The sequence below is a fragment of the Actinia tenebrosa genome, unplaced genomic scaffold (genome assembly GCF_029948245.1).
Source record: "Actinia tenebrosa isolate PJP-AT-01 unplaced genomic scaffold, QUT_ActTen_1.0 PGA_scaffold14__42_contigs__length_11649687, whole genome shotgun sequence".
Lineage (NCBI taxonomy): Eukaryota > Metazoa > Cnidaria > Anthozoa > Actiniaria > Actiniidae > Actinia > Actinia tenebrosa.
Genome location: NW_028292574.1, coordinates 3,986,969 through 4,011,583, shown reverse-complemented (window position 1 = coordinate 4,011,583; position 24,615 = coordinate 3,986,969). Strand labels below are relative to the sequence as shown.

At 37.0% G+C, this 24,615-nt stretch overlaps 3 protein-coding genes and 1 long non-coding RNA gene across 4 annotated transcripts in view; 1 reads left to right on the top strand and 3 right to left on the bottom strand.

The window, feature by feature from the left end:
• Positions 1–5,086: 5,086 nt before the first annotated feature.
• Positions 5,087–9,532, bottom strand: LOC148911248 (uncharacterized). Its single transcript, XR_016119802.1, has 3 exons — positions 9,479–9,532; positions 9,204–9,358; positions 5,087–8,328 (listed from the first exon to the last, which is right to left on the bottom strand). It is a non-coding gene; the product is annotated as an uncharacterized LOC148911248 (long non-coding RNA).
• Positions 9,533–14,276: 4,744 nt separating this feature from the next.
• Positions 14,277–17,993, top strand: LOC116290883 (uncharacterized). Its single transcript, XM_031698002.2, has 6 exons — positions 14,277–14,447; positions 14,544–14,692; positions 15,258–15,340; positions 15,772–15,796; positions 16,311–16,414; positions 17,116–17,993. The coding sequence occupies exons 1-6, from the start codon at positions 14,277–14,279 to the stop codon at positions 17,289–17,291; spliced, it is 708 nt and encodes a 235-aa protein (XP_031553862.1). The 3' UTR covers positions 17,292–17,993.
• LOC116290884 (phospholipase A2 A2-actitoxin-Cgg2a) lies at positions 17,816–20,361 on the bottom strand. Its single transcript, XM_031698003.2, has 4 exons — positions 20,175–20,361; positions 19,185–19,329; positions 18,554–18,669; positions 17,816–18,109 (listed from the first exon to the last, which is right to left on the bottom strand). Exons 1-4 carry the CDS (start codon positions 20,272–20,274, stop codon positions 17,991–17,993), a joined length of 480 nt encoding a protein of 159 aa, XP_031553863.1. The 5' UTR covers positions 20,275–20,361; the 3' UTR covers positions 17,816–17,990.
• A 2,817-nt stretch (positions 20,362–23,178) lies between these two features.
• LOC116290890 (splicing factor 3B subunit 4) overlaps positions 23,179–24,615 on the bottom strand; it is a 6,987-nt gene continuing 5,550 nt past the window's right edge. Inside the window, exon 9 of the mRNA XM_031698009.2 lies at positions 23,179–23,572. Coding sequence (XP_031553869.1) covers positions 23,535–23,572 — 38 coding nt within the window. The 3' untranslated portion in view covers positions 23,179–23,534. The remainder of the gene's footprint in view (positions 23,573–24,615) is intronic.

Below are 24,615 nucleotides of genomic sequence, written 5' to 3'. Positions count from 1 at the left end.
CCCACCCCACCCTTCTTATCAGAACTTGGAAAACAAGAAAGAAAAGTTAGAATAAGAGAAAGACGAAAAGAGGAAAATGAAAAAGTAGGGAAAAGAAAATGGATAAGAATATTAAAATTGCAAATCATGAGCAAAAGATAATTAGGCTTAAGTTTCAGGTCACCCATCCAGGCGCTGCTTCGCCCAACCGGACTTAACTCAATGTCATGTGAGAGCCAAAGATTTTTCCACTGGGCCACGGTTCCAGGTGAATCAGCATAACAATAGCCATAAAAACAATGCACTAGATAGACTAGCCTTTTTGACAATATCATTTCAACCGATTCCGTGCGTGGCAGAGATGCAAGGGATTAGCCGATATGGTCTGGGGGCCGGCTGGTCTCTCCCCTGATGCTTCGGCTAGAACATTTTCTTGCGTAATTCGTACACCCAAGGGCAGAAGGATTTAATCGCCGTCAGGTCCGAAGTCCATACGACGCCTCAGCTCTGCGGATGTCTCGGGGGTATGGCAAATTGAATCGATTTTTTTTCTCTCTCGTCGGTGGTGTTCGTATTCAGATAAGATGTTGTATTCTTTAAAAAATATAAAAAAGAACGTTTGAATCCAGGAAAACACTTTAAAAGCTTTTAATATGAAAAAGATATTTAATTGAATTAAAAAATTTTTTTAAAATTCAAATATTCAATTATGAGCCAATATCATTAAGTCACGTGACGTATTATTCTATCGTTAGGGACTGATTAGGCTACCACTAGTTCACACGCTTCAAAAGAACGACCGATTAATATGTCAAATAATTAGCATATTATGATTCGAATCAAGTCCCAAACGGTCCTTTATGATGACAACGACCAAGTAACCCGTGGTTCAATATATACTTTATAAAATAACTGCTCTAAATCTCGCGTTCTGATTGGTTGGGAGCGCGTGCTTTATGAGAGCACACAGCACGCAGGCGCACTTTCAGTTTCAACAACAGTTACAACAGTTTTTTATTTCCACAAAAAAAATATATATATACATACATAAATTGAATAAGTTACAAATATTGTGGGGGGTGCAAGAGAACAACCTCAGAGGTTAAACAAGCTCTTACACCCTTCATCATTTATGTAACTTGTATTTTGTAAAAGAATTGAAAAACTTGCATGCTGTGCTGTCGTGGAGTTATTAAGCACTTGGGGATTGACAGAACACTCGAGAAATATCGATAAACACTCCGCTACGCATCGTGCTTCTCTTAACATTTCTCTTGTGTTCTACCAACCCCTGTGTGCTTTATAACTGCACAAAGCACGCGGGTGCGTTTTCTATTTCTTATATATACTGAACGACACTCTTGTGATTTTATGTTTATTTCCTCCTCAAAATTCCTATTGATAGATACTTCGGGAAACTAGATGGCAAAAAGGAAGGCAGTTAATGGAATCGACTGAAATTTCCTTTTGAAAATTGCCAAGTGTCCTTTTGAGCGTTACGACCTTTGTATAACTCCGGCCGAACTCCTTCACACGCTTCAGACGGACGCCTTTTGTCGATGTAATATCTAAGAGAAAATAAGCTTACTTTGGTGTGCTTTTGAGTGTTGTGATCTTTGTAAAACTCCGGCTACTCCGCATTCTTTGACGCGCTTCAGAAGGACGCCTTCTGTCGATGTAATATCTAAGAGAAAATAAGCATACTATTCTCACTATGGAATTCGAGCACGAAAAGCCCAAAATAACGAGATTTTTCACATCAACGCTTATTTGCATGAGTCTCGGGTTCTCGTGGTATGCATCCTCTCACCCTGCTTCTTATATAAACGTTCCCGTTCTCTCTGGACTCGCACATTTTAGCTTGTTTGCGTTCCTCGAGAAGTAAGGGGGAAAAACTTTTAATTCTTCACATCATTCATCGCTGCGAGCTAAGACACATTAATGAAAGGTACAGAGAAAGAAGAAAACCAATGTCCCAAGTACCAACTCAGCCAGTTCAGGCTACCGTACAAGCTGTTCTTCAGGCCGACCCGCCGCCTCTGGATCAACGACCTCAGCCAAAACCGCAACCACAGAATCAACTACTACAAGTTGGGCATCAGCCCAAGAAGCACAGAATCCCGTTCCCTTGCAACAGGCCGTTCAGGACGCTTTTGGTGGGCACGCCGAAGTAGTAGGTAATACTTTTCGTCTGTGTTGCTCCTTCAACGTGCAGCTATGGCATTTTTACCTTATTGGTTATAGTCGCTCATGGTTTCGAATTAATTGTTGTTGCTTTTGCCATTATTCAGTACCGTATGTAGACGTTTAAACGTTGGTTATTGATTTGGCAAAGTTCAGCCACGTGTGAAGTTGATGGCTCAAAATACTGGTTAGGTGTCTGGTAAAGTTGAACGATGTATTATGTCGCTCAAAACACTCGTTAATTATTTCGCAAAGGTTCAAAGACGTGTGAAGTTGCTCAAAATGCTAGTTAGGTATTTGGAAAAGTTCAGCGGCGTGCGAGGTCGCTCGAAATACTCGTTATTATTTGGCAAAATTCGGCGATCACGTGTGTTGTCATGGTTGGGGTCCCCTCCCATTTCCCCCTGCTAAGCCGCCTCGATGGGGTTATCTAATACCCTTCATTACTCTGTCCCTGGACGGGGTATTTCTGGGCTGCTTCGCATGGGGTTATTTCCCTTCACTAGCAAACCTTTTCTCTACGCCTTCCTTTAATTCCGGCTTCCTATTTTCTTCAGCACTCCTCGCCTGGGGACGTGAAAACTTAAGCTTGTTCAGTAAATGTTTATTGGTATTACTGGAAGGGAGACACCCCAAGCGCAGCAGCGCCGTTACCCCTACTCGAATCAGTTGCCGAGTTATTGCATCTCTCCAACCTTGAAGCCTAGAGTTCTGAGTTTTGGGAGAGTAGGTCCTCGATTCCAGCGAACTATGAATTCTCTTTTCCTGTTTCCCCGCACCCCGAACTATTAGCCGACACTACACAGACCCCTTTGAAAGACCCCACAGAGTTCTGTGGCAAAATGAAGACTGCATACCATTTTCTGGGGTGCCATGTTTTGTTGTTGGTGAGAAGTTTATGGAATGTCACTATGGAAAAGACCGAAATGTTGGAGCCAAAATAAAATACCAGAAGGAGTTCGGTGAAGGTAAATAATTTTAAAAAATTAGTTGTTTTTAATTGGTACATGTCTGTATATGGAAGAAAAATGTTTTGTGTAGTATTTGACGATCTTAAAAATACTTATTAACTTCCATGAAAGTCATGTAAAAGAGTCATGAAGGGAAGAGTCAAGGTGAGGGATTAGGCAATTAGACCCATCCTTTTGGGGTTTTAAGAATAGGGATGATGAGTAATGTAAATTTAAAATATTAAAAGAGAGCTATATTATATTGTTTTTTTGCACAATATAAAATGTCACTATGAACTTTATGTCTTGCTTAGCTAGATCAATGCCACATACCAGTTATACATGTACACTTGAAAGCCCCGTTTACACTAGCGATATTTGCAGCGATTTTTGCTGCGATTTTTTTGCGATTTTGTCCATAATAAATAATGGTAAAGAATTTACTTGTAAAGTTTTTTTCAGGATACCAAGATTTTCCTAGACGAATGTCTCTTTTGAAGGATGAAACAAAAGATTTTATATTTCCGAAAATTGCCACAAAAATCGCAGCAAAAATCGCCGGTGTAAACGGGGCTTAAAAGTTTAAATAATTATTTATGCATTTTAACATATATTAACAGAATGCATCAAGCAGTGAGCATAGATATGCAAGAAGAAAGAAACTTAATACACAAAACTCAAAAAAACTGGATTGTCCAGCAAAACTGAACATGAAGGAAGCAGTGTTTTTCCCAGAGTACAAAGTAAACAACTTTAAGAAAAACAGGGGTACAGATTATTTGATGGAATTATAAGAAAGGTCTCCATAAAGATGTTGAGGTGATGTATATAAAATGCAAAACCATTTCCATTAACTGCATTTTATTCAATCTTTTAATAATAATAATAATAATAATAATAATAATAATAATAATAATAATAATAATAATAATAATAATAATAATGGAAACTTTATTCTTTTTCTTAAATACAGTTGTAAATCTCTCTAGGTATAGGCAATTAACAACTGGCTACTTGAAATTGATTGATATATAAATGATATAGATATATATATATATGTATATATTAAAAAAATATATATATTAAAATTTCATTAAGTCTGGGCTTTCCCAAATCTTATTTTTACAACAAAATATATAATACGTGGCTCTAATGGCAAGATTCATTATAATAATAATAATAATAATAATAATAATAATAACTTTTTATTAAATTTCATTAAGTCTAGGCTTTCCCAAATCTTATTTTTACAACAAAATATATAATACGTGGCTCTAATGGCAAGATTCATTATAATAATAATAATAATAATAATAATAATAATAATAATAATAATAATAACTTTTTATTAAATTTCATTAAGTCTGGGCTTTCCCAAATCTTATTTTTACAACAAAATATATAATACGTGGCTCTAATGGCAAGATTCATTATAATAATAATAATAATAATGATAATAATAACTTTTTTTCACACAGAATTCAGAAAGCTAACCACTTATTTACACTGAAGCTGTGTATAAGAAAAAAAGTACAAATATAAATTAGAAATGAAAAGTTAATCAGTAATCACTAATAATACGAAAAGAAAATTCCTAAGAAGATCCCTAAAAAATTCTAAAATTATTGGGTGTAAAAAAATCTTAATATATATATTATCTATGATTTGTGATGTATTAGTAATATATAATAAAATAAATAATTATTTCTTTCTCGTCAATAATTAGTTGTAAAACTTCGAAAAGAAAATTTAGATAATTTGACGACATATACTTAAATTGTTATATAATCTAGCAACAGCAAAGGAAAATGATCGTTGACCAGATTTTGAAGATATCTTATGTAAATGAATGTCATACGCCTTCTAGTATTGTAATTATGACTCTCTGAATGACTGAATCTTTTAATAAGATACCAATATATTAAATACACTTATTTCAATAAAACTAGTCATCAAAAACCTAGAAAGCTGAGATCACTGAGCATCATGAGAAGCCTTTCATATCAAAAAAGCATATGTATACAAAGCTTTTTTAATACAAACTGCAGCTTGATGATGCTCAGAAGAGGTGAGACTGTAAATGGTAAAAGATTCGCAAGTCCATGAACAGTTATCAAGCAGTTGAACGTGTAAAATGAATCTACCCATAATCCTTGTCGGCCTCAGCTTTATAGCTTTTCAGGTGACTAACTTTATTGAAATAAGTGTATATCAGACAGTTTATATCAAACAGTTCATGTCATATCACAAACATTTCAAATGTATTTTTTTAATTGCTGCCTTTCTATTTATATTCAAGATCTCTGAGAACACCCAAAGAAAATGAAAGCACAGTTCTTCCGAGCTAAGAAATGCCAAAGCCGAGGGCGTTACTCTTTTGAAAGAACACAGAATTTATATTAATTTCCCAAGCAAAGACAGTCACAAAAACTATATCCTTGGGGAGGTTAGCGAAATTTTTCTGTGTTTATACCTGATTTTAAAAGGTGTTCTGAGCAGCCTATACAATTTATCTTTCAACAACCACACAGACTTATATTATACTTTCCAAACTATTATTATATTATTATACTATTTTACTTCTATTATGATTATGTAACTTGTTCATGTGTTACCTCTCCAATTGTAAAATGTGTGTGAGTTTATCAATATTAAACTTAAACTTTACAACAGGGCTTGCTGAGCACCCTAAAAAGTAGAGCTAAGATTGGAAAACATTGAAAAGACAAATTTCACCTGAAAAAATATGTAAGAATATCTGCTTAATATTTGCTTATAAGCCTTGGCATATAAGGAACATTAAATGAATATTATTATGATTTATTTTATAGGCAAGTGGCATACAACAACTAAGTGACCCAAGTGAACTGCAGCCGTTGTGCAGCATGGTCCAGCCAGATAAGGTAAAGATTAATGTAGCTGAAGCTTCTGATGAGGCATCTGAGGCTTCAAATGTCAATGATGATGAGGTAAACAATCCTCTTCCACTTTGTAAAGAATACCACAGAAGCGAAGCTGCACAGCTGTGCCGCAGTCTGCTTGCACAATTAAGGTATGCTACCTTTCTAGGACAAACTCTCAAAAGCCCTAAGAGAAATAAGAGCTCACATCCACCAGGAAGATGGTATAGAGGTTGAAACTTTACGGTCTAAGCCTCAGAAAAGGAAAAATGAAGAATGCTATGGTCAGAAGAGAGAAGAATTATGTAATCTCCCACTACCCCCCAAAAAGAATTCAAGAAGACATGGTATGAAAGCCACAGAAGGACAAAAGAAAGGACATGAAGAAGGACAAGAGAAAGGATAAGAAGGACAAGAGAAAGGGCATGAAGAAGGACAAGAAGGACAAGAGAAAGGACATGAAGAAGGACAAGAGAAAGGACATGAAGAAGGACAAGAGAAAGGACATGAAGAAGGACAAGAGAAAGGACAAGAAGGGAGACTGGAAGAAGGGCATGAAGGAAGACTAGAACAAGGACAAGAGAAAGAAAAAGCTGCAGAACTTAATGATGGTATGGATAGTAGTGGTGATGATGACATACTTATTATTGGTGTCAGAAAAGGAACCAGGCAAACAGAAAAGAGGAAAAAAAGAAAGATGGATGAGTTGGAGGAAAAGGATATTGCAAGTGGAAGAATGCTCAGTGACATATCGATTAACATTACACAAAACTTGCTCCATGGTCAGTTTTCCACTTGTCAGGGTTTGGAAGACACCACATTGGGTAATTTTCTTCAGTACTCAATATGTAATGGTGAATTTGCCCAAATTCTCTTTACTGGACATCAACACTGGGTTTGTGCATCAAACATTGGTTGTCAAAAAGGAGAAATTAATATATATGACAGTTCCAACCATGGCAATGTGAGTAGCTATGTTAAGAAACAAGTTGCTGCGATTCTACATGAGGAAGGACCAGAAATTACTATTAACATAAAGTCAGTCCAACAGCAACAAAATGGTACTGATTGTGGAGTATTTTCCATTGCTTTCCTGACCTCTCTACTACATGGTGGTGACCCCGCAACACGAACCTACAGAAACAACAAACTTCGTGAACATTTACTTACCTGCATTTTGAATGGCTATGTGACTCCCTTTCCTGAAGACCAAGGATTGAGAGTTAGAAGGTGCAAGGAAAGAAAACTACAAATCCAACTTTTCTGTACTTGCCGCATGCCTTGGGATGAGATGGATGAAAGAAGAAAAGACACACAAATAATTTCATGTGACACATGTGGTAAATGGTTTCACTGTTCATGCGAACAAATTCCAGACATTGTCTTTCAAGAGCAAAGTTTCTGGCAATGCTCTGTGTGTTCATCTTGTTTGAAAACAAGGATAAAAAAGAATAATGGTCCCCTCATTTAGGGAACAACTGAACTGACAACAGACGTGTCACATGATCAAAAATTGTGTAATCAACTACCGGCGGCCATGTTGGAAGATATACAGAGATACAAAGATGGCGACAGCGTCATGTACTTCGAGCGATAACATTGAATTGGATGACTACTGGCTTATAATTACTCTAGATAGTGTTTCAAAGGCTCGCTATTGAGATAAGGCTGTTTGTTGGTTTCGATCCATTCAAGGTAAAAAATTTCAAAAGGATTTCAGCCTTCTACCGGCCGTAACTTATCCTGACATAGTAAACTACCTCGTGCTACAGACATCTTGGACAACTATGAATGCAATGAAGGCATACAAACGACTTTTGAAAGACCTTAGGCATAGTACTCCTAAGATCTTCACGGTCTGGCCAATGAATTAAAAAAATCTAAACGAACACTTAGTACATAGTCCAACCACCTATGAAATATCCGGCTAGCAGTGGCCGCAGAAATGCTAAACCTGTATGCCAGGTCTTGTAACGGCATATTAAGTTTGACTCTCATTAATACTAGGATAAATTCTTGAAACAGGGCATTACGTTTGGTTGTTATCACATACACAGAAACAAAGCTAAAGACATGCATTAAAAGCTCAAATCTTGGCACCCCAGTGTAATATTTGTTTTTTTCGTCATTGTGTCTCAAACCGTTCATGGTCAAGTCTGCATCTAACAGTTTTTCCTTTAAGCTTTGCAGCTCCAGAGTTGTAGTTCTTATGAAAAGCTCTAGACTTTCAATGTCTGCTATAGTCAGTGTTGTTTGACATCCAGTTTCTGTCACTTCTTGAATAATTGGTGTTTGGCATTCTTTATCAATTCCCACTGAAATTTAAATATTAGTGTGAATTTTCGTTAGGCTGGTCTCTCTTAGAGTACAATCACTTTAAATGTGTAACATAAATACCAATAAATACTGCTAAATTATGCTAATCCTATCGTTTTCTATTGTTTAATTAGCACTATTTACTACTAAATACTGCAAAGTGTTGCACACTTTTTGTGTTTGTACTCTAGTTTCAATTAGCTAGTTGTAAAATTAATAAATAAAATAAAATGTTGTAGTTTTAGTATTATATATACACAATGAGTATTAAACATTTGTTTCTACTTAAATACATTGTGAAATAATTGTGAATACCAATGTCTGGGAATCGTAAATTTCACGCTCGTATACAACTTATTAAAACACATAGCAAGAGACATTAATTTACCTTCAATACTATTCTCAAGAGGGAGATTTACTGAATTTTTACTTACTGAATTTCGTTTACCAAACCACTACATGAAGGGAGTTCTCTCGGAGATCGGGTTAGATTCCACAACAGCTTCGACAGATTTAACAAATTTACGATGGTTGAGCGTGGTATGTCCTCTTATTTACCACGATATGACGTCAAAAGTTGGTCAAAATGTTATGGACTCACGAGGCGTAAGCCGAGTGGGTCCATAACTAATTTTGACCAACGTTTGGCGTCATATCGTGGTAAATAAGAGGACATACCACGCTAAACCATCGTAAATTTGTTTTTTACTACAAAACTCACAAAACTCTAGGAAATAGACTGCACGAAATCTTGCATGACGCCATTTGTTGGTATGGCCTCTTATTTACGACGTTTTTTAACCAATCAGCGCGCGAGAAAATTTACAATTGTGGTAAAAACGGTGTTTTGCACGACGGCTTCATGGCGCGCTACCTTTGCTACTGACTCGGTCGCTTTGTTTTGAGCTCGTTTCGTTGCTCTTTTGCTTCGTGTCGTTTCACTTTGAGCAGTTTTGATCTTCAAATGGCCCATATATTAACAGTGGGAGCCCAGTCTATATTTTTGCGATCTGTCAGGTTCTGGTTTTCCTAAAGTTTTAGAAGGAAACAATTTATATCAAGGGGGGAAGGAAATGTGCTATATTCTTCGACATGAGCAAAGCCCGTCATTTAGTAACAACACACAAATAAATAAAAAGAATTCTTTACCTGACACAAAATGAGCGCTACAAACACGGGTTCCATCGAGGGGGGTTGGTAACGTTACCTTGCATATAGGGGCGCCTTGCATATAGGGGCGCCTTGCATATAGGGGCGCCTTGCATATAGGGGCACTTTCCATAAAAGGCCATCGGTTGAATGATATATGATATGAATTGTATACTGCTGCAAACTAAAACATAGAACATATCGAATAAGGTTGTGTGAATGTAAAAGATTGAAAAAATCAAACTAAAACATGTACGATTTACAAGAGTCTATCCGTGTTTTGAGACCGGTTTTAGCGAGAGTGTTTAGCGATCACTGCCTGAATTAAAAGCACGTTAAATCTCGCAACAATCATGTATTCATGCAGGGGTTTATAAACATCTATTGACTACTAGTGCTGGTTGTATTACATGATTCATTTACAAGGATCTCTTTTATCAAATATAAGCCGAAAGCGCCATTACAGACATAAACTTCATAAACCAGTCACGTAAATATATCAGAGAAATGTTGAAAACCAAATTCGAAAAATTAACTTTACTGCCATGAAACAAACACCGTAGTGATCTACAGGATTAAGCGGTATCAATGTAAAAGTTTCAAGAGAAATTGATTCATTGTTGTAATCTAGGGGCGCCTATTAACGTTACCTTGCATATAGGGGCGCCTACTTACGTTACCTTGCATATAGGGGCGCCTACTTACGTTACCTTGCATATAGGGGCGCCTACTTACGTTACCTTGCATATAGGGGCGCCTACTTACGTTACCTTGCATATAGGGGCGCCTACTTACGTTACCTTGCATATAGGGGCGCCTACTTACGTTACCTTGCATATTGATGGTTTGCAAGCATTCCCAAGAGAGTCAAATTGTGGTGCCGTTATTACTGATCATGGGTATTTCGTGAAGCTGAATAATTAATATTTATAGTTCGTTTATTGAAACGTCAAGGCATCTCCCGCAAGCTGCATTCTTCAGGGTTTTTTCTCTCTTAGCAGAGCTTTCATAGAGGCTCTGCCGCCTTGCAAAGGAACAGATTATTGTGGCGCCGGGTAGATTAGAGAGCAAGCAATTAGATTAGAAAGGAAGTAATTACAAACTACTGGACGTTTTTGTTTCATCACAGTGATTTGGAGTGAAAAGTAAATGCTTTGCTATATCTGCCTTTACCGTAAAAAACAATGAATTCCCAGATCAATATCCCTTTCCTTCTTGTTGCTCTTGTTGCGGTCTCTCGTGCGAGTTATAAACGTACGTCATATTGGGCGGCGGAAAACATTGAACGACTCAATCAAAGATCAAAAATTGTCAAATTCTTTTGTTTCAAAGTTGACGTTCACAAGATACATCCTGTTTCATGAGAGTAAGCGGTCTGAGCAACTGGTTAGGTAAACACACATAAATTAAATATCATAGGATTGTATCATTTTTGAGTTCAACGAAATAAAACCTCTTCGTTTACTGGGCAAACATTTCGTGGCGTTTTTATTAATTGATATTCTTCATAGATCTTTAAAAATAAAGCCGATACTCCCTTTATTACTTTGATTGCTTTTGCTTCGTTTCATTTGACTGCTTTTAAGAAAGTGCGTTACATATGTACACATCGGGCGTCCCATGAAGAATAAATAGAGGATAGGACATGGCCGCGCGGAGATACGAATTTTATCTTCGAGTGTTCAATTGAACGCAGCGAACGAGAGAGAAATCTAAATTAAACACGAGAAGATAAAATTCGTATCTCCGCGCGGCCATGTACTATCCTCTATTTATTACATAGATATCGTTGAAACTTAAATAAAACAAAAGCTCAAAAATTCTTTATTACTTTATTGTCAACAGCGACATCTTCACGTGTGAAAGATATGGTATTTTCCCCTGGTGGAAGATATCAAGCTTTAAACACTAGAGAAAACCTGGTATTTCATCGATATCTATATAATAAACCACATCTGATTACAGCTGATGTAGCCGTAAACTGATCTTACCAGGAGAAACCCTTTAAAGAGCAAAAAAAATTATAAAAAGTTCCAAAAGTCGGGTTCCCTGTTGTTACCTTGCATATAGGGGCGCCTTACTTACATTAATTTTTTGTTGTAAAACTACCTTTCTTTTTTTTTTCCATTTGTGATCAAAAATACAAAAAGAATTTATTGCTCCGCAAAAGAATAACAAAGACGACTATAGATGGCAAATAAATCTAATGATATACATGGCTGCTGGTCCCCTCTCACACACGAGATATTAATCTGAATATATTCAGAAGGGTATCATCAGGTACCACCTGACTCATTGTCGCCAGCGTTTAGTATTCATACAACTTTCTTTTTTTTTTCTTTTTCCCAACATTTTTTCTTTTCTTGTTTTATCTTAAGGATTTCTTTCCATTAGAAATGCTTCTTGGTGATTTTCTGTGCAGGGGTTTACTCCCCTGATTCTGGGTAATTTTCTGTCCAGGGGTTTACTCCCCTGATTCTGGGTGATTTTCTGTCCAGGGGTTTACTCCCCTGATTCTGGGTGATTTTCTGTGCAGGGGTTCACTCCCCTGATTCTGGGTGATTATTACGATGGAACGGGATTGGATAGGTCGGATGCGTGACGAATGCTTGCAAACCATCAATATGCAAGGTAACGTAAGTAGGCGCCCCTATATGCAAGGTAACGTAAGTAGGCGCCCCTATATGCAAGGTAACGTAAGTAGGCGCCCCTATATGCAAGGTAACGTAAGTAGGCGCCCCTATATGCAAGGTAACGTAAGTAGGCGCCCCTATATGCAAGGTAACGTAAGTAGGCGCCCCTATATGCAAGGTAACGTTAATAGGCGCCCCTAGATTACAACAATGAATCAATTTCTCTTGAAACTTTTACATTGATACCGCTTAATCCTGTAGATCACTACGGTGTTTGTTTCATGGCAGTAAAGTTAATTTTTCGAATTTGGTTTTCAACATTTCTCTGATATATTTACGTGACTGGTTTATGAAGTTTATGTCTGTAATGGCGCTTTCGGCTTATATTTGATAAAAGAGATCCTTGTAAATGAATCATGTAATACAACCAGCACTAGTAGTCAATAGATGTTTATAAACCCCTGCATGAATACATGATTGTTGCGAGATTTAACGTGCTTTTAATTCAGGCAGTGATCGCTAAACACTCTCGCTAAAACCGGTCTCAAAACACGGATAGACTCTTGTAAATCGTACATGTTTTAGTTTGATTTTTTCAATCTTTTACATTCACACAACCTTATTCGATATGTTCTATGTTTTAGTTTGCAGCAGTATACAATTCATATCATATATCATTCAACCGATGGCCTTTTATGGAAAGTGCCCCTATATGCAAGGCGCCCCTATATGCAAGGCGCCCCTATATGCAAGGCGCCCCTATATGCAAGGTAACGTTACCAACACTGCTGGTTCCATCTGCCTTTTTCTCCGTGAAATCTATTTTGGTGGGGATTATGTTCTTCAGCCATAGCGCTCTTCTTTCCGCAGTTAGTTTCTTAATTTGTTCTCCTTGATGCAAAATTATCTTTGGAATTCTAAAAAACTCGTATTCCTTGTCGCGGATATTGTTGTATCCACACTTATATACTGCGTAAAGAGTTGGCATGACGAATCATCGAAGAAATGGAGCTTGGAAGCCGGAGAAGGCGTGCACTTCTGACATACATGCTTCGGAAGGTTTGTCAATCTGACCATGAGGAACATGGGCTCTGGGTACGAGATTGCGGGATGGCCGACTTCCGGTTTTCACTGATGGCACTTCGCAGGAAGTGACGTGTTGCCCGGGGGCGGGGGTACTCCCATATGTGGACTATACAGGGATGATCCGCTGAACAGGGTATGGTTTTCGAGCTTCTTGTCATAAACAGGGTATGCAATTTCACTCAAGGTCCAAGTTCTTCCTGAGTTTCTTGTCATATTCAGGGGTTTCTACTTTCGTATTGACCGAAACTGGTTATTATGGTCGTAAAAAAACGATACGCGAGATGACATGATAATATTGAAACGGGAACTCAGTGCAATTAATTATCTTTTGTCATAAACAGGGTCTACAAATTTGATTTTTTTTGTTGTCATAAACAGGGTACCCCTTTCAGAATCCCAGCGGAATACCCCTACCCAAATTCTGGCGGGGTGTATTGCAAACTAAGAATGCTCTGTGTGTTCATATTGATTGAAAACAAGGATAAAAAAGAATAACGGTCCCCCTCATTTAGGGAACAACTGAACTGACAACAGACGTGTCAGTGTACATGAAACAGTTTGGAGGACGTTATCCAACTCTCATTCCTTTATGCCTGGGAGCTTGAGACAGCGCACAAGTGTGGGCATTTTATACATGCTCTCCTTAGCCTCAAGCTCATTTCATACTTCTTTGCACAGGCTCTTGTCTGACTCATTTTGAAGTGAAGCTGTAGCTGCAGTTCCATAGCTTTACCAAAAATTACCCCGCAGTTGCGGGTTCCATATAATACCCATATAATCTTTGTCTGTCTGTCTCTCGATCGATTCATGTAATTACCCTTCTAACTATGAGCCTGGGCTACCTGTGGTCCGAGGACCGTCCGAGGACCGTCCGAGCCGACCCCGAGCCGACCATAACAACCAAATAAACAACATGGCGGATCTCAAGTATTGACTTTTTTCTATCGAATGTTATAACCATTTTATAGCTTTTAATAACACTCAGCCAGCTGAAGTTCATGAATATTTGCGAAGTTTATAACATGATGTAAGTCTTGAGTAATTATTTCAGCAATCGTGTGAGATTTAGTAGTACAAATATGCCCAAAAAGACGGGAAAAGGAAAGAAGAAAGTCAAGAAGAAAAAGTCGACAAAGTCACCTGAAACTACGACTGAGATCGGTAAAGTCTCCAATAAAACCATGGTACAGCAAATGGCTTCTGTGTCGTTGAGTCCTACACCCACACGAAAGAGCACTGCAAGAGAAAGAGTAAGTAAACTACACTTTTACAGTATCTGCAAATTGTGAACTTGTGACAAACACATGTGCTTGAATTATATAGGGTATTTTCTCTTATTTTTAAAGCTCGTGGAAGCTGTACAGCAAGCTGAGATGGAGAAAGAACGTAGATTTATGAAAGGGAAAATCAGCAGCAAAGCATATGAACAACTCACACCTCATGAGATTAGAGATTTGAGAATAGTGTTTGACACATTTGATACAGACAGAAGTGGGTTAGTAATAACGAAAATAGATACTTTATCTTACCTAAGCCTTCGTTATTCATATACGTGCAGAACCTGTTGCATTTTGGGGCTGTTTGAGGGGGCAGTTTAACACTAATAGGGCATCTTTTTTGCTTGCTGGCAATGAATAACCTGCATATTATATTTCATGGTTACTAAAAAAGATATTGCCAAGCCTTGTGGGATCGAAATGCAGATAAACATTGCAAATAAAGGCTTTGATTACACTGAAAGGAGGAATAATACAGTTGAAAAACCATAGTTCTTCCATGAATTGGAAACAAGACTAAAAGTATTGTTGCAGTATATTAGCATGTGCACTTGGCTTGGCAGCATTTCGATCTTATGATGCACAGTTGTGACATCATGTGTGGAAAACGCTATTCTTGGGTGCATGTGGTGTCATAGCTGGTCTCACCAATCGATGTGTTAATTTTCAAATTTTCTTTGTTTCTTGATGAATAAAATGTCAACTGACTAATAAAAAAGGCTCTGAAAAGGATAATGAAGAGAAGCAAAAGGATGTTTTATATTGCTCTAAATTTTTTTACAGTTCCATTGATGCCAGAGAACTTCGAAAAGCTATGAGAACTCTTGGCTTTAAGATCCCAAAAGCATCTCTGGAGGCAATGATAAGTAAGAAACAAGATGACTTTGATTGCAAACCCAAAATAAAGTAATAGACCGTATTCATCGTGGTGCAATGTTTTCCCATTTCTCTTCTCATTGTATAGTATATAGTATCTTTATGTTTAGGCTGCATTCATACTGTATGGCAGGGGGGGGGGGGGCGCAGGTGAAATCTTTAAATGACAAAAAAAATCTTAAGACCTCTCCTTGAAGTCCCCCAAAAAATTACTATCCCCCCCGGGCAATCTCTCGTAGCTTCTAAAATTTTGGCATCCCCCCAATTCTCTGATAAAAATTTTCAAACCCCCTCATTTTACTGGTAAATATTTTTCCGTTCCCCCCCTAAATTTCACCTGCCCCCCCCCCCCCCCTCTGCCATACATAATGAACTCAGTCTTATTCATTATTTTAAATTTTAATTTATATTTCCTTTCCAGGTAATTTGGACACTGATGAATCCGGGTAAGTCTAACAAAACCAAATTTGACCAAAGATGATTTTGATTTGGATTACCTGGTAAAGAGAAGATTTCATTGACAGCTTAAGTCATTGACCATGTTCTACATTTGATCGGCATGAAAGCTTTGCATGTTGTTGGTATTTTTGTTTTTCTTCATGATCAGTCATGTTTTGAATCAATTTTTGCAATAGGAAGCACTGACATGAAGACAAAATTTCATTGAAGAAAAGTTATAGATAGATCTAAAATAAAACTACACTATCGAATTACAATGTGGTAATCTGTCCTTTCCTTTTGAAAATTGAATCCATCTTCCCTTGTGATGTTCTGAAATTGAATCACAGAACATCACTAGGGATACCCTGCGAGCAGAGGTTTTTTCTGACCCTCCGTGGCCTGTGCCCGTGGAGGGTCCGAGAAAACAACCTCTGCTTGCCGGGTACACTAGGGATCACTCATTTCAAATAGTCGCATGTAAGATTAAGTTATTTTTGTTTTAATTATTTTGTCTTTCAGTGAAATAGAATTCGATGAGTTCCTAGATTTCATTGTTTCGAGGCAGGCAGACAGTCGTGATGTCCATGATGAAATATTACAAGGATTCAAAATGTTTGACACAGGTATTATGATAATAACCAATGGCATCAACAGCATTGTCACCATCATCAGCATTTTTGATCACAACTGTCATTATCAGCAGCATCGTCATCATTAATCATATTTATGATGATGATGGTGATAATCATCATTCATCATTTATCTTCTGACACTATTACTATCATCACCATCATCATCATCACATCTACAAAGCTTTTCTCTTCTGTTGTATCACAGCGTGGGACAATCACAACAGAGCTAGGCTCCAAATTAAGTGAAAGCCCAAAGATCGAATTAGAATTTAGAAGTTGATTTTTGAGGAGGGAGGAAAACCGGAGAACCTGGAGAAAAACCCTCGAAGCACAGGATAGAACCAACAAACAACTCTACTCACATACGACATCGAGATCGGCAGGACTTGAACTCAGGCCGCATTGGTGAGAGGCGGCGCATTAGCAGCGCACACCACCAGTGCTTCCCATCATCACACCATCATCATCACACCATCATCATCATCACCATCATCACATCATCACACCACCACAACCATCATCATGACAATCAATTTTAGGGCCTACCACCTATTCATATCAGAAGCATATAGCCACTGCCTCACTAAGTTTAAATAAAGGTGTCTATTTATCTATCATTGCAACTAGAGCGAACATTTGATCTAGTTTTTCATTACATTTGTACTGAAAACAATTTCCACTCTTTTTCCCAGATAAGTCAGGCCACATAAGTCTAGATGACCTTAAGAAAGTATCAAGATTATCTGGATTAAAGTTAAATGAAAAGGAACTAAAAGAGATGATATATGAAGCAGATAAAGATGGTGATAACCAAGTAGATCAAGAGGAATTCGTAAACATGATGTTAAAAACCAATCTTTTCCCCTGAAGAATTCAGGAAAAAATTCTCCAGTCATGATGGCTTAAGTAAGTTATGTACAGGATCTGAAAGGCTATTCATGGAAGCCAGGAAACAGATAAGATATAGCATGGGATCTGGGAAACTAGAAAAAATCTTAGGCTGTGTTCATGATGTATGGCAGAGGGGGGGGGGAGTGGCAGGTGAAAACTTGAAATGTCCAGAATAATTCTCAACATCCCCCCTTAAAGTCATGCAAAAAAATACGATCCCCCTAAGCAAGGCTTGTAGCTTCTTCCAAAAATTGTGCACCCCCATTTTTCTGATAAAAATTTGCCCATTCCCCTTTTTCCTATCAAAATTTTCCCGATCCCCCCTCAATATCACCTGCTCCCCCCCTCTGCCGTATATTATGAACGCAGCCTTGCAAAAAAGCGTTTTCGCATGTATGAGAGGCTAGTTGGTCCAGAACAATAGTTATTCGAACAAAAATTGTTCACCATTTTTGATTTGGTTTCAGCATAAGCTGAAGATAAAAAAAAGTTGGCAATATCTAGCGATGAAGACTGCGTTTTCGTTTATTTTCTTTGTTATATTGAGGACACTCTTACCCAAAGGGGATTATTTTAACACGACTGCTTGGTTTACAAGCAATCTGTCACGTGATCCATCAGTGCGAATGGTCTATAATATTAAATTTAGGTACGTGTGTGTATCATCATTACGTGTTTAGCAGGATTTCTTATTCCAGTCCTTGTAGCGGTTATTAAAACGATTTCGTTTGAAGCACTTGACAGCGGCGACATCACAAGCACAGAGTGACCGTCCACAACGACTTGACAACCAACCTGACAGAGTAAAGAAATACATTAGGACATGACGTAACATTGCAATGGCTTCCCGTAAGAATGTCGTATGAGCGGGAAACGCACACCACGTGCCGTAACATTGAAATGGCTTTTTCGTATAAATTGGGACATCACGTACACGGTACCACATACCGTAACATTAAAATGGCTTTCCATAAAATGTTATCGTATGAGTGGGAAACGTACGGTACTTACTTTACAGCACGTACACGGTACGACATTTCGTAACAGTGAAATGGCTTCCCACAAAATTGATATCGTAAATTCGACGTACGCTCTGACTTACCGTACGTACACAGTACGACATGCCGTAACAGTGAAATGTCTTCCTATATTGATTACTCTTTTTTAGAGACTATAGCACGTGATTGCTAACGCGCACGTCGAAAGTTGGGCTTTCTGTGGTTTTATCATTAATAGTACCTTTGTAACACTTTAATCCAGAGTAGTAGTAATTCTTATGATAGATCTCATAGCGGCCACAGATTCTCCTTGTTTTATAGAGTCTATTGTAGCACCAGTCGTGTTGTTGACAGCATCTACGAACACGTTCAAAAAAGAAGAAAATCAGCCGGTTTATCGAAAGATGCCGTTTCAAGCATGGCGTCCTTCGTGCTTATGTTATGGACCTACCAAGGGCGGTCTACACCCTCCCCCCAAAAGTGTTTTATTAAACATGTGGACACTACCGGGAAGCTAAAGATAAATAATCCAACACACCCTCTCTCAATCACCTGGACTGCGAGTATCCCATCTAGACACAACCCTCCCTCGATCACCTGGATCTCAATCAATGCATAATATTAATATGAAATTACTATTTTTATATACTATTGTTATAATTCGACATCCTTTAACACTACTTGAGGGATGAAAAGGGTAGAATAGGGCAGGAGAGGGGGAAATGAAAGAGGAAATAACAGAAATAGTTGAAAGAAAATTAGAGTGAATTTCCATCAAATAGCAAACACTGAGTGAGAACTTAGCCCAGACAGTCCGACAATGCAATGCAATCTCGACCCAGGACTTTTCTCAACCTTGGAATTGTTAATACCTATCAACTTCGTCGACTGGTCGTCCTTTGCCGCCATAGCCGCACCAGCAGCCGTACCCCATGTAATCTTTAGGGTCTCGTCCAGTTTGACTGCGAATCATGGTATAAAACTGCAGAACTGATCTCTTGGAGACTTGAACATCATCTACAAAATCAGCCAAATAGAGTGCTCACACTAAATCCGTGAAACAAATACTAATTTTTAGCACTAAGAGTGATAATTAAACAATAGAAAACAAAGGATTCTGTATGAAATAGTACTATGTCGATGTTCACGGTTTTAGTCGTGCACTCTACTCGTCAGTAGTGACTAGTGTACTGTTAAAACAAATACTTTAAATTGATTTAGTTTTGGAAAGATTTCCTGTTTATAGGAATTGATTGGAATAGCGCGTTTAAGGGTGAAGTCAATTGCAAGAAAACCGACATTTGGGTTCAAAACAAAGAGAGTTTTCTTATTTTTTCTTCAAAAAAGGATTCATTTTCCAAAGTTCTAATTCATTCAGATAGAGGTTAAATCATTGAGTTTTTCGCCTTATATTAGCGATTTTGTGGTGAGGCGTTGAACCCGGAAAATGTCGCAACTTAAAACCTCTATTAGGATAAAAATAGATAAGAGATAAGGGCCAAAGCTCAATGCTACTTAGGAGAACTACTCTATCAATACAAATTTCATTGACTAATAAAAGACTAATAGACATATATCATTTTTCACTAAAATTAGTGATTTAGATTAGATTTCGTCTTTAGAGTTATGTATTTGTTGCTTTTGTTTCGTTTGTATGTTTGCATTTAGGGAGGTTTTCTCTTTACATGGGGCTACTCTAAACTTCCTTTCGGGGCGCTTATTTATTCCTATTTTCTTGCTGCGTGTTAGGTTTGCTTTCGCTCTTACTATCTTATTGTATGTTAATGATAATTTGCGTCCTGAATAAACTACTATTGTAATAAACTACTATCGTATTTGTAAAAGAAATACGCTGTTCTTACCTTCATACTTAGAAGAATCAAGATCGAGTTCTTCATTCGAACGAGCAACGCCAAGCAATTGCAAAGCTAACCAAAGTATAACCAAAGCGAAAGACTTCATAGCGTCGACTTGGATAGGATACTCTAATATAACGAGGTCTTCTGGTGCAGTTGTTTCTATACTTTCAGCTTTGAGTGTTTTGTATTGATACGAGTACGACTTTTATGCCATCAGAGATGTCTATCAAAGTGGCTTGTGACGTGAGGAATGTCAGTCAAGCAAAAAAAAAAACCAAAAAACTTTAAATTGTTTAAACAGCTTTAAAAACATGAAGAATTAACACGACTCTATAATTTTTGTGTTTTTTTTTTTTTTTTTTTTTTTTTTTTACATTTATTTTTCGCAGAAACCACAATGAAAGCGTAATATTAAATAACATTTCGTTGCGTAGAAAACGTATTTTTTTCTTAGTTTCGTGATATCGTTCACGATCTTTAGTTTCAGTTCATTGATGGGTGTTGCAAGCATTCCCAAGAGAGTCAAAAGACAAAAACATGGCGTCCATTGTGGTGCCGTTCACAATGGATGCTAAAGAGAAATCTATTGTTAAATGGCACCAACATGGCTGCGATGACGTAACGTGCAATCCAAGAATAGCTCATGTATAAAAAAATATGCAAAATTAAAGTATTTCACACGTGGATAACTTTTAGGTATATTTCTTTGTCGATCATTTAAAATCCTAAACTATTTTCAAGAGATTTAAAACACGATAATTTTATTCTAATTTTCCCATAAACAGATTTTTAAATTTCAACAACTTTAAAAGATTGCAGTAGAGTGTGAGAAGGATCCCAAATAATGAACTGAGCTAAAATTCTCAAATCACTATATTTTTTGCGCACCTTTTAAGTGACTTAGCCTACGTAATGACAAATAGGGGACAAATTGAATATCAATAATAGATTTAATTTAGATGAGTTTATTTGTTCAAAGCTAGTGTTGTTTCAACTTCCTTTATAAAATAAACTGAAGAGTGCTGAATCGAAAAATTCACGAACAAACACGAAAAATAGTTAAGAAAACCACTTAGATGTCCATAGATAAATAAACAAGGCATTGAGTAAATTTGGACCGTTTCTGTTGACGATATTTTTTGAAATTATGAATTATTATATTAATAATTATACAGCTTCTCATTAATCCCATATAGGTAACTGTCCAATTATTTTCTTAATTGGACAGGTATTGTTGATATGGGATTAATTAGGCAGCTATATAATTAATAGGTAATGGGATTTCATGCTCCCCAATTAAGAAATAATTAGACTCGAAATATTCCTCTGACTACCAAATTGGACTTGGTCTACGGCCTCATCCAATTCTGCAGTCCTCGAAATTTTTCTCGTAAAATTATTTCTTAATTGGACAGCATGGAGTCCTATTACATATACAAATACAATGGTTTCAGCATTGAGTTTAGGTTAACATGATCGTTTTACAGTGAAGTGTAGTTTCTCGTGAGGTGAATTTGAAACTAGTTGCTTTGTAAATGGACTGAAACGCTTGAAAACTTATAACAAATTAAAAAGATTGAAAGGTATTAAGTATAAAATTAATAGGGGAAAAAAAAAAGCAAAGTGGGTCAGTCAAGTGAATAATATATATGTAAAAATATCAGAACAAACTATTAGGATATTTTTACCGCGAATAAAAAGTGATTAAAAGTAATTGGAAAAATTAATTAGAAAAGATTGTGTAAAAATTAAAAAAAAAAAAGAAAAAAAAAAAAGAAAAAAGAAAAAGAAAGAAAAAAAAAGTAAAGAAAAGATTGTAAAAAAAAAACCCAACAATTTTTAAAGATTTTAGATTTATTTATTTCTTACAATGTATTCCTGTCACTGAGTAATATGAGCAAGCAAGCATCAGATTAAATTCTATTGCATTCAGAAAGGGAAGGAGAAAGTAAGAGATTTTTCTACTGGATTATTTTAATTTTTTCTAAATTTCAGCAAGGCTAAGAAAAAACATACTGGTATCAAAAGAAATTCTACTCCTCTCCCCTAGGGGGCAAAGAAACACTACAGTTCCCCTACTCCTCTTCCCAAGGGGGGAATTTACTGTTACTTCCTGTGTATTTTAAGGAGGGTTCTTCTGTCCGTACCGCAGAACTATCGTATTCTTTGTCAACTTCGTTATATTGTATGACTCAAGGTCTTTTGCATCGAGGAACGAGCGACAAAATTTTATCCCTTGATTACCGAGGATGCGTCTTATGCTGTTTCTATTGAATTACATAAATAGTGTTCAGAAACCAAAGAAGAAGCCTTTTCTCTCTTGTTTTGGGATGTAATAAAAAATTTACACCATAATTCAAATCATGTTAAGACTGCACTGTTATTTTGCTCAGCAAATGCTTAAAAATATGTTTTTGAAGTGTTCGTCACCTTCGGCTGGGACTTCTATGTACAAGTTACCCTTAAAATCTCTCGCAATCTTTGCCCTTGTTTAACACATCTATTCAAGATGTACATGATCTTTTTACATGATGACGGCAGTTGTTGTCTTCACTGCTTTGGTAGAGGAGATTATCATGTAACTGTGAAACGGCACGGCACAAGGAACCAATCACATTGAACAAAACCATTGAGGTTGGGGCACACTAGATGACAAGTCACAGGGACGGCTCACTGTGGTAATTTCGCACAAAGTGTGCAAATTGCAAGAAAAAGTCACTAGCATGGCGGTGCACAAGAAGTAATCTTAACGCCAGGAATCTTATATTCCATTATGAGTAATCCTGGGAACTAAGAGCTCATTGGTTCATTTCTTATGTTGCCACAGCAACAGGTCAATTTAGTAAGTAAGTACCTACACACAATATTAATATGGAAATTGGACTTATTTTGTCCCTGTTGCCTGACACAAGGAATCATAGTTTGGTTTCTTCAAACTGTCGCAGGGTAAAATATCAAAGCAACAAGAATGTATCCTTAAATAAAAATAAATCATGTCGACATGAAGAGAAAAAAATTTTCTGCTACCTAATCTTACTTCATCCCTATACACCAAATCAAAATATGGAGTAAATTTTGAAAAAACTATTGTTCTGGACTGACTAGCATTGTGTTCACTTAAAAAAAGAAAAGAGTTCTAGCAGAACAATAATTATTCGAATCGGGGACCATATTTCATGTTTCAGTGCATGAATTGTCATTTAGTGTGTCCCAATCTTTATCCAATATGAGTGCTCGGACAAAGTATGATGATCATATTCAAGGTGATATAGGTCTGTACAATATATGTTTCACTGTCACATGAGATATCTGCTCTTAGAGCAGAGCATGGTTTCCTACCAGAAATATGGCATATTTCATAGACTATGCCTGTTGTGGTGGGGGTGGTGGTTGATGTATATCTGGTAAAAATATCAAATGAAAATAAATGAGTTTGGTGTGAAATGTGATCATCCAGGTGAGTGTAGTCTAGAGAAAGACTGTTGTTGGTGGTGACTGACAGTTTGTTGTGAAGTGTGATCGTCCGGTTGAGTATAGTCTTGAGAAAGACTGTTGTTGGTGGTGACTGACAGTTTGGTGTGAAATGTTAATCGTCCGGTCGAGTATAGTCTTGAGAAAGACTGTTGTTGGTGGTGACTGACAGATTGGTGTGAAATGTTATTGTCCGGTCGAGTATAGTCTTGAGAAAGACTGTTGTTGGTGGTGACTGACGTTTTGACAACCTGAGCAGAAGTCATCTTCAGAGTCCAGTGAGAATGTGAGACATAGTTGATGGAAAATAAATTAGTCACTTAGGCTCTGCTTCATGGAACCAACGTTAATTTCACAATGTGATGACAAAATTTATCCTCAACAAAAGGGCAGCCAAATAAAAAAACTGATGTCAATTTGTTAAAGTGCTACTCTGACAAAAATCGCTCAAACTTGGATTCAGCTGAAACTTCCTAAGAATACTCTTTAAAGGCCCAATAATCACTGTATGAAGTGTTTTCTCAATATTCAGGACAAAAGTATGATATTTTTACGATTATTTTTTGGGGTCTGTGATGTCATACACTCAACATTGAACATCGCTCCATACATTTCTTTGTAGTTTATGATCAAAATATCAGTAGTAAAGGGAGAAAGAAATACCCAAACACCCCAAAATATAAATTATAGTCACACATAATGTGAAATAAGCACATTAGCCACCCTTTGGGCTTCATAGGAATAAAATAAATTAAGGATTTATATACAAAGAAATATATGTAGTAATGTTTGATGTTGAGTGTATGACGTCACAGACTCCAAAAAATAATCATAAAAATATCATACTTTCGTCCTGATTATCGAGAAAACACTCCATACAGTGATTATTGGACCTTTCAAGAGTATTCTTAGGAAGTTTCAGCTGAATCCAAGTTTGAGCGATTTTCGTCAGAGTCACACTTTAAAGTGAACC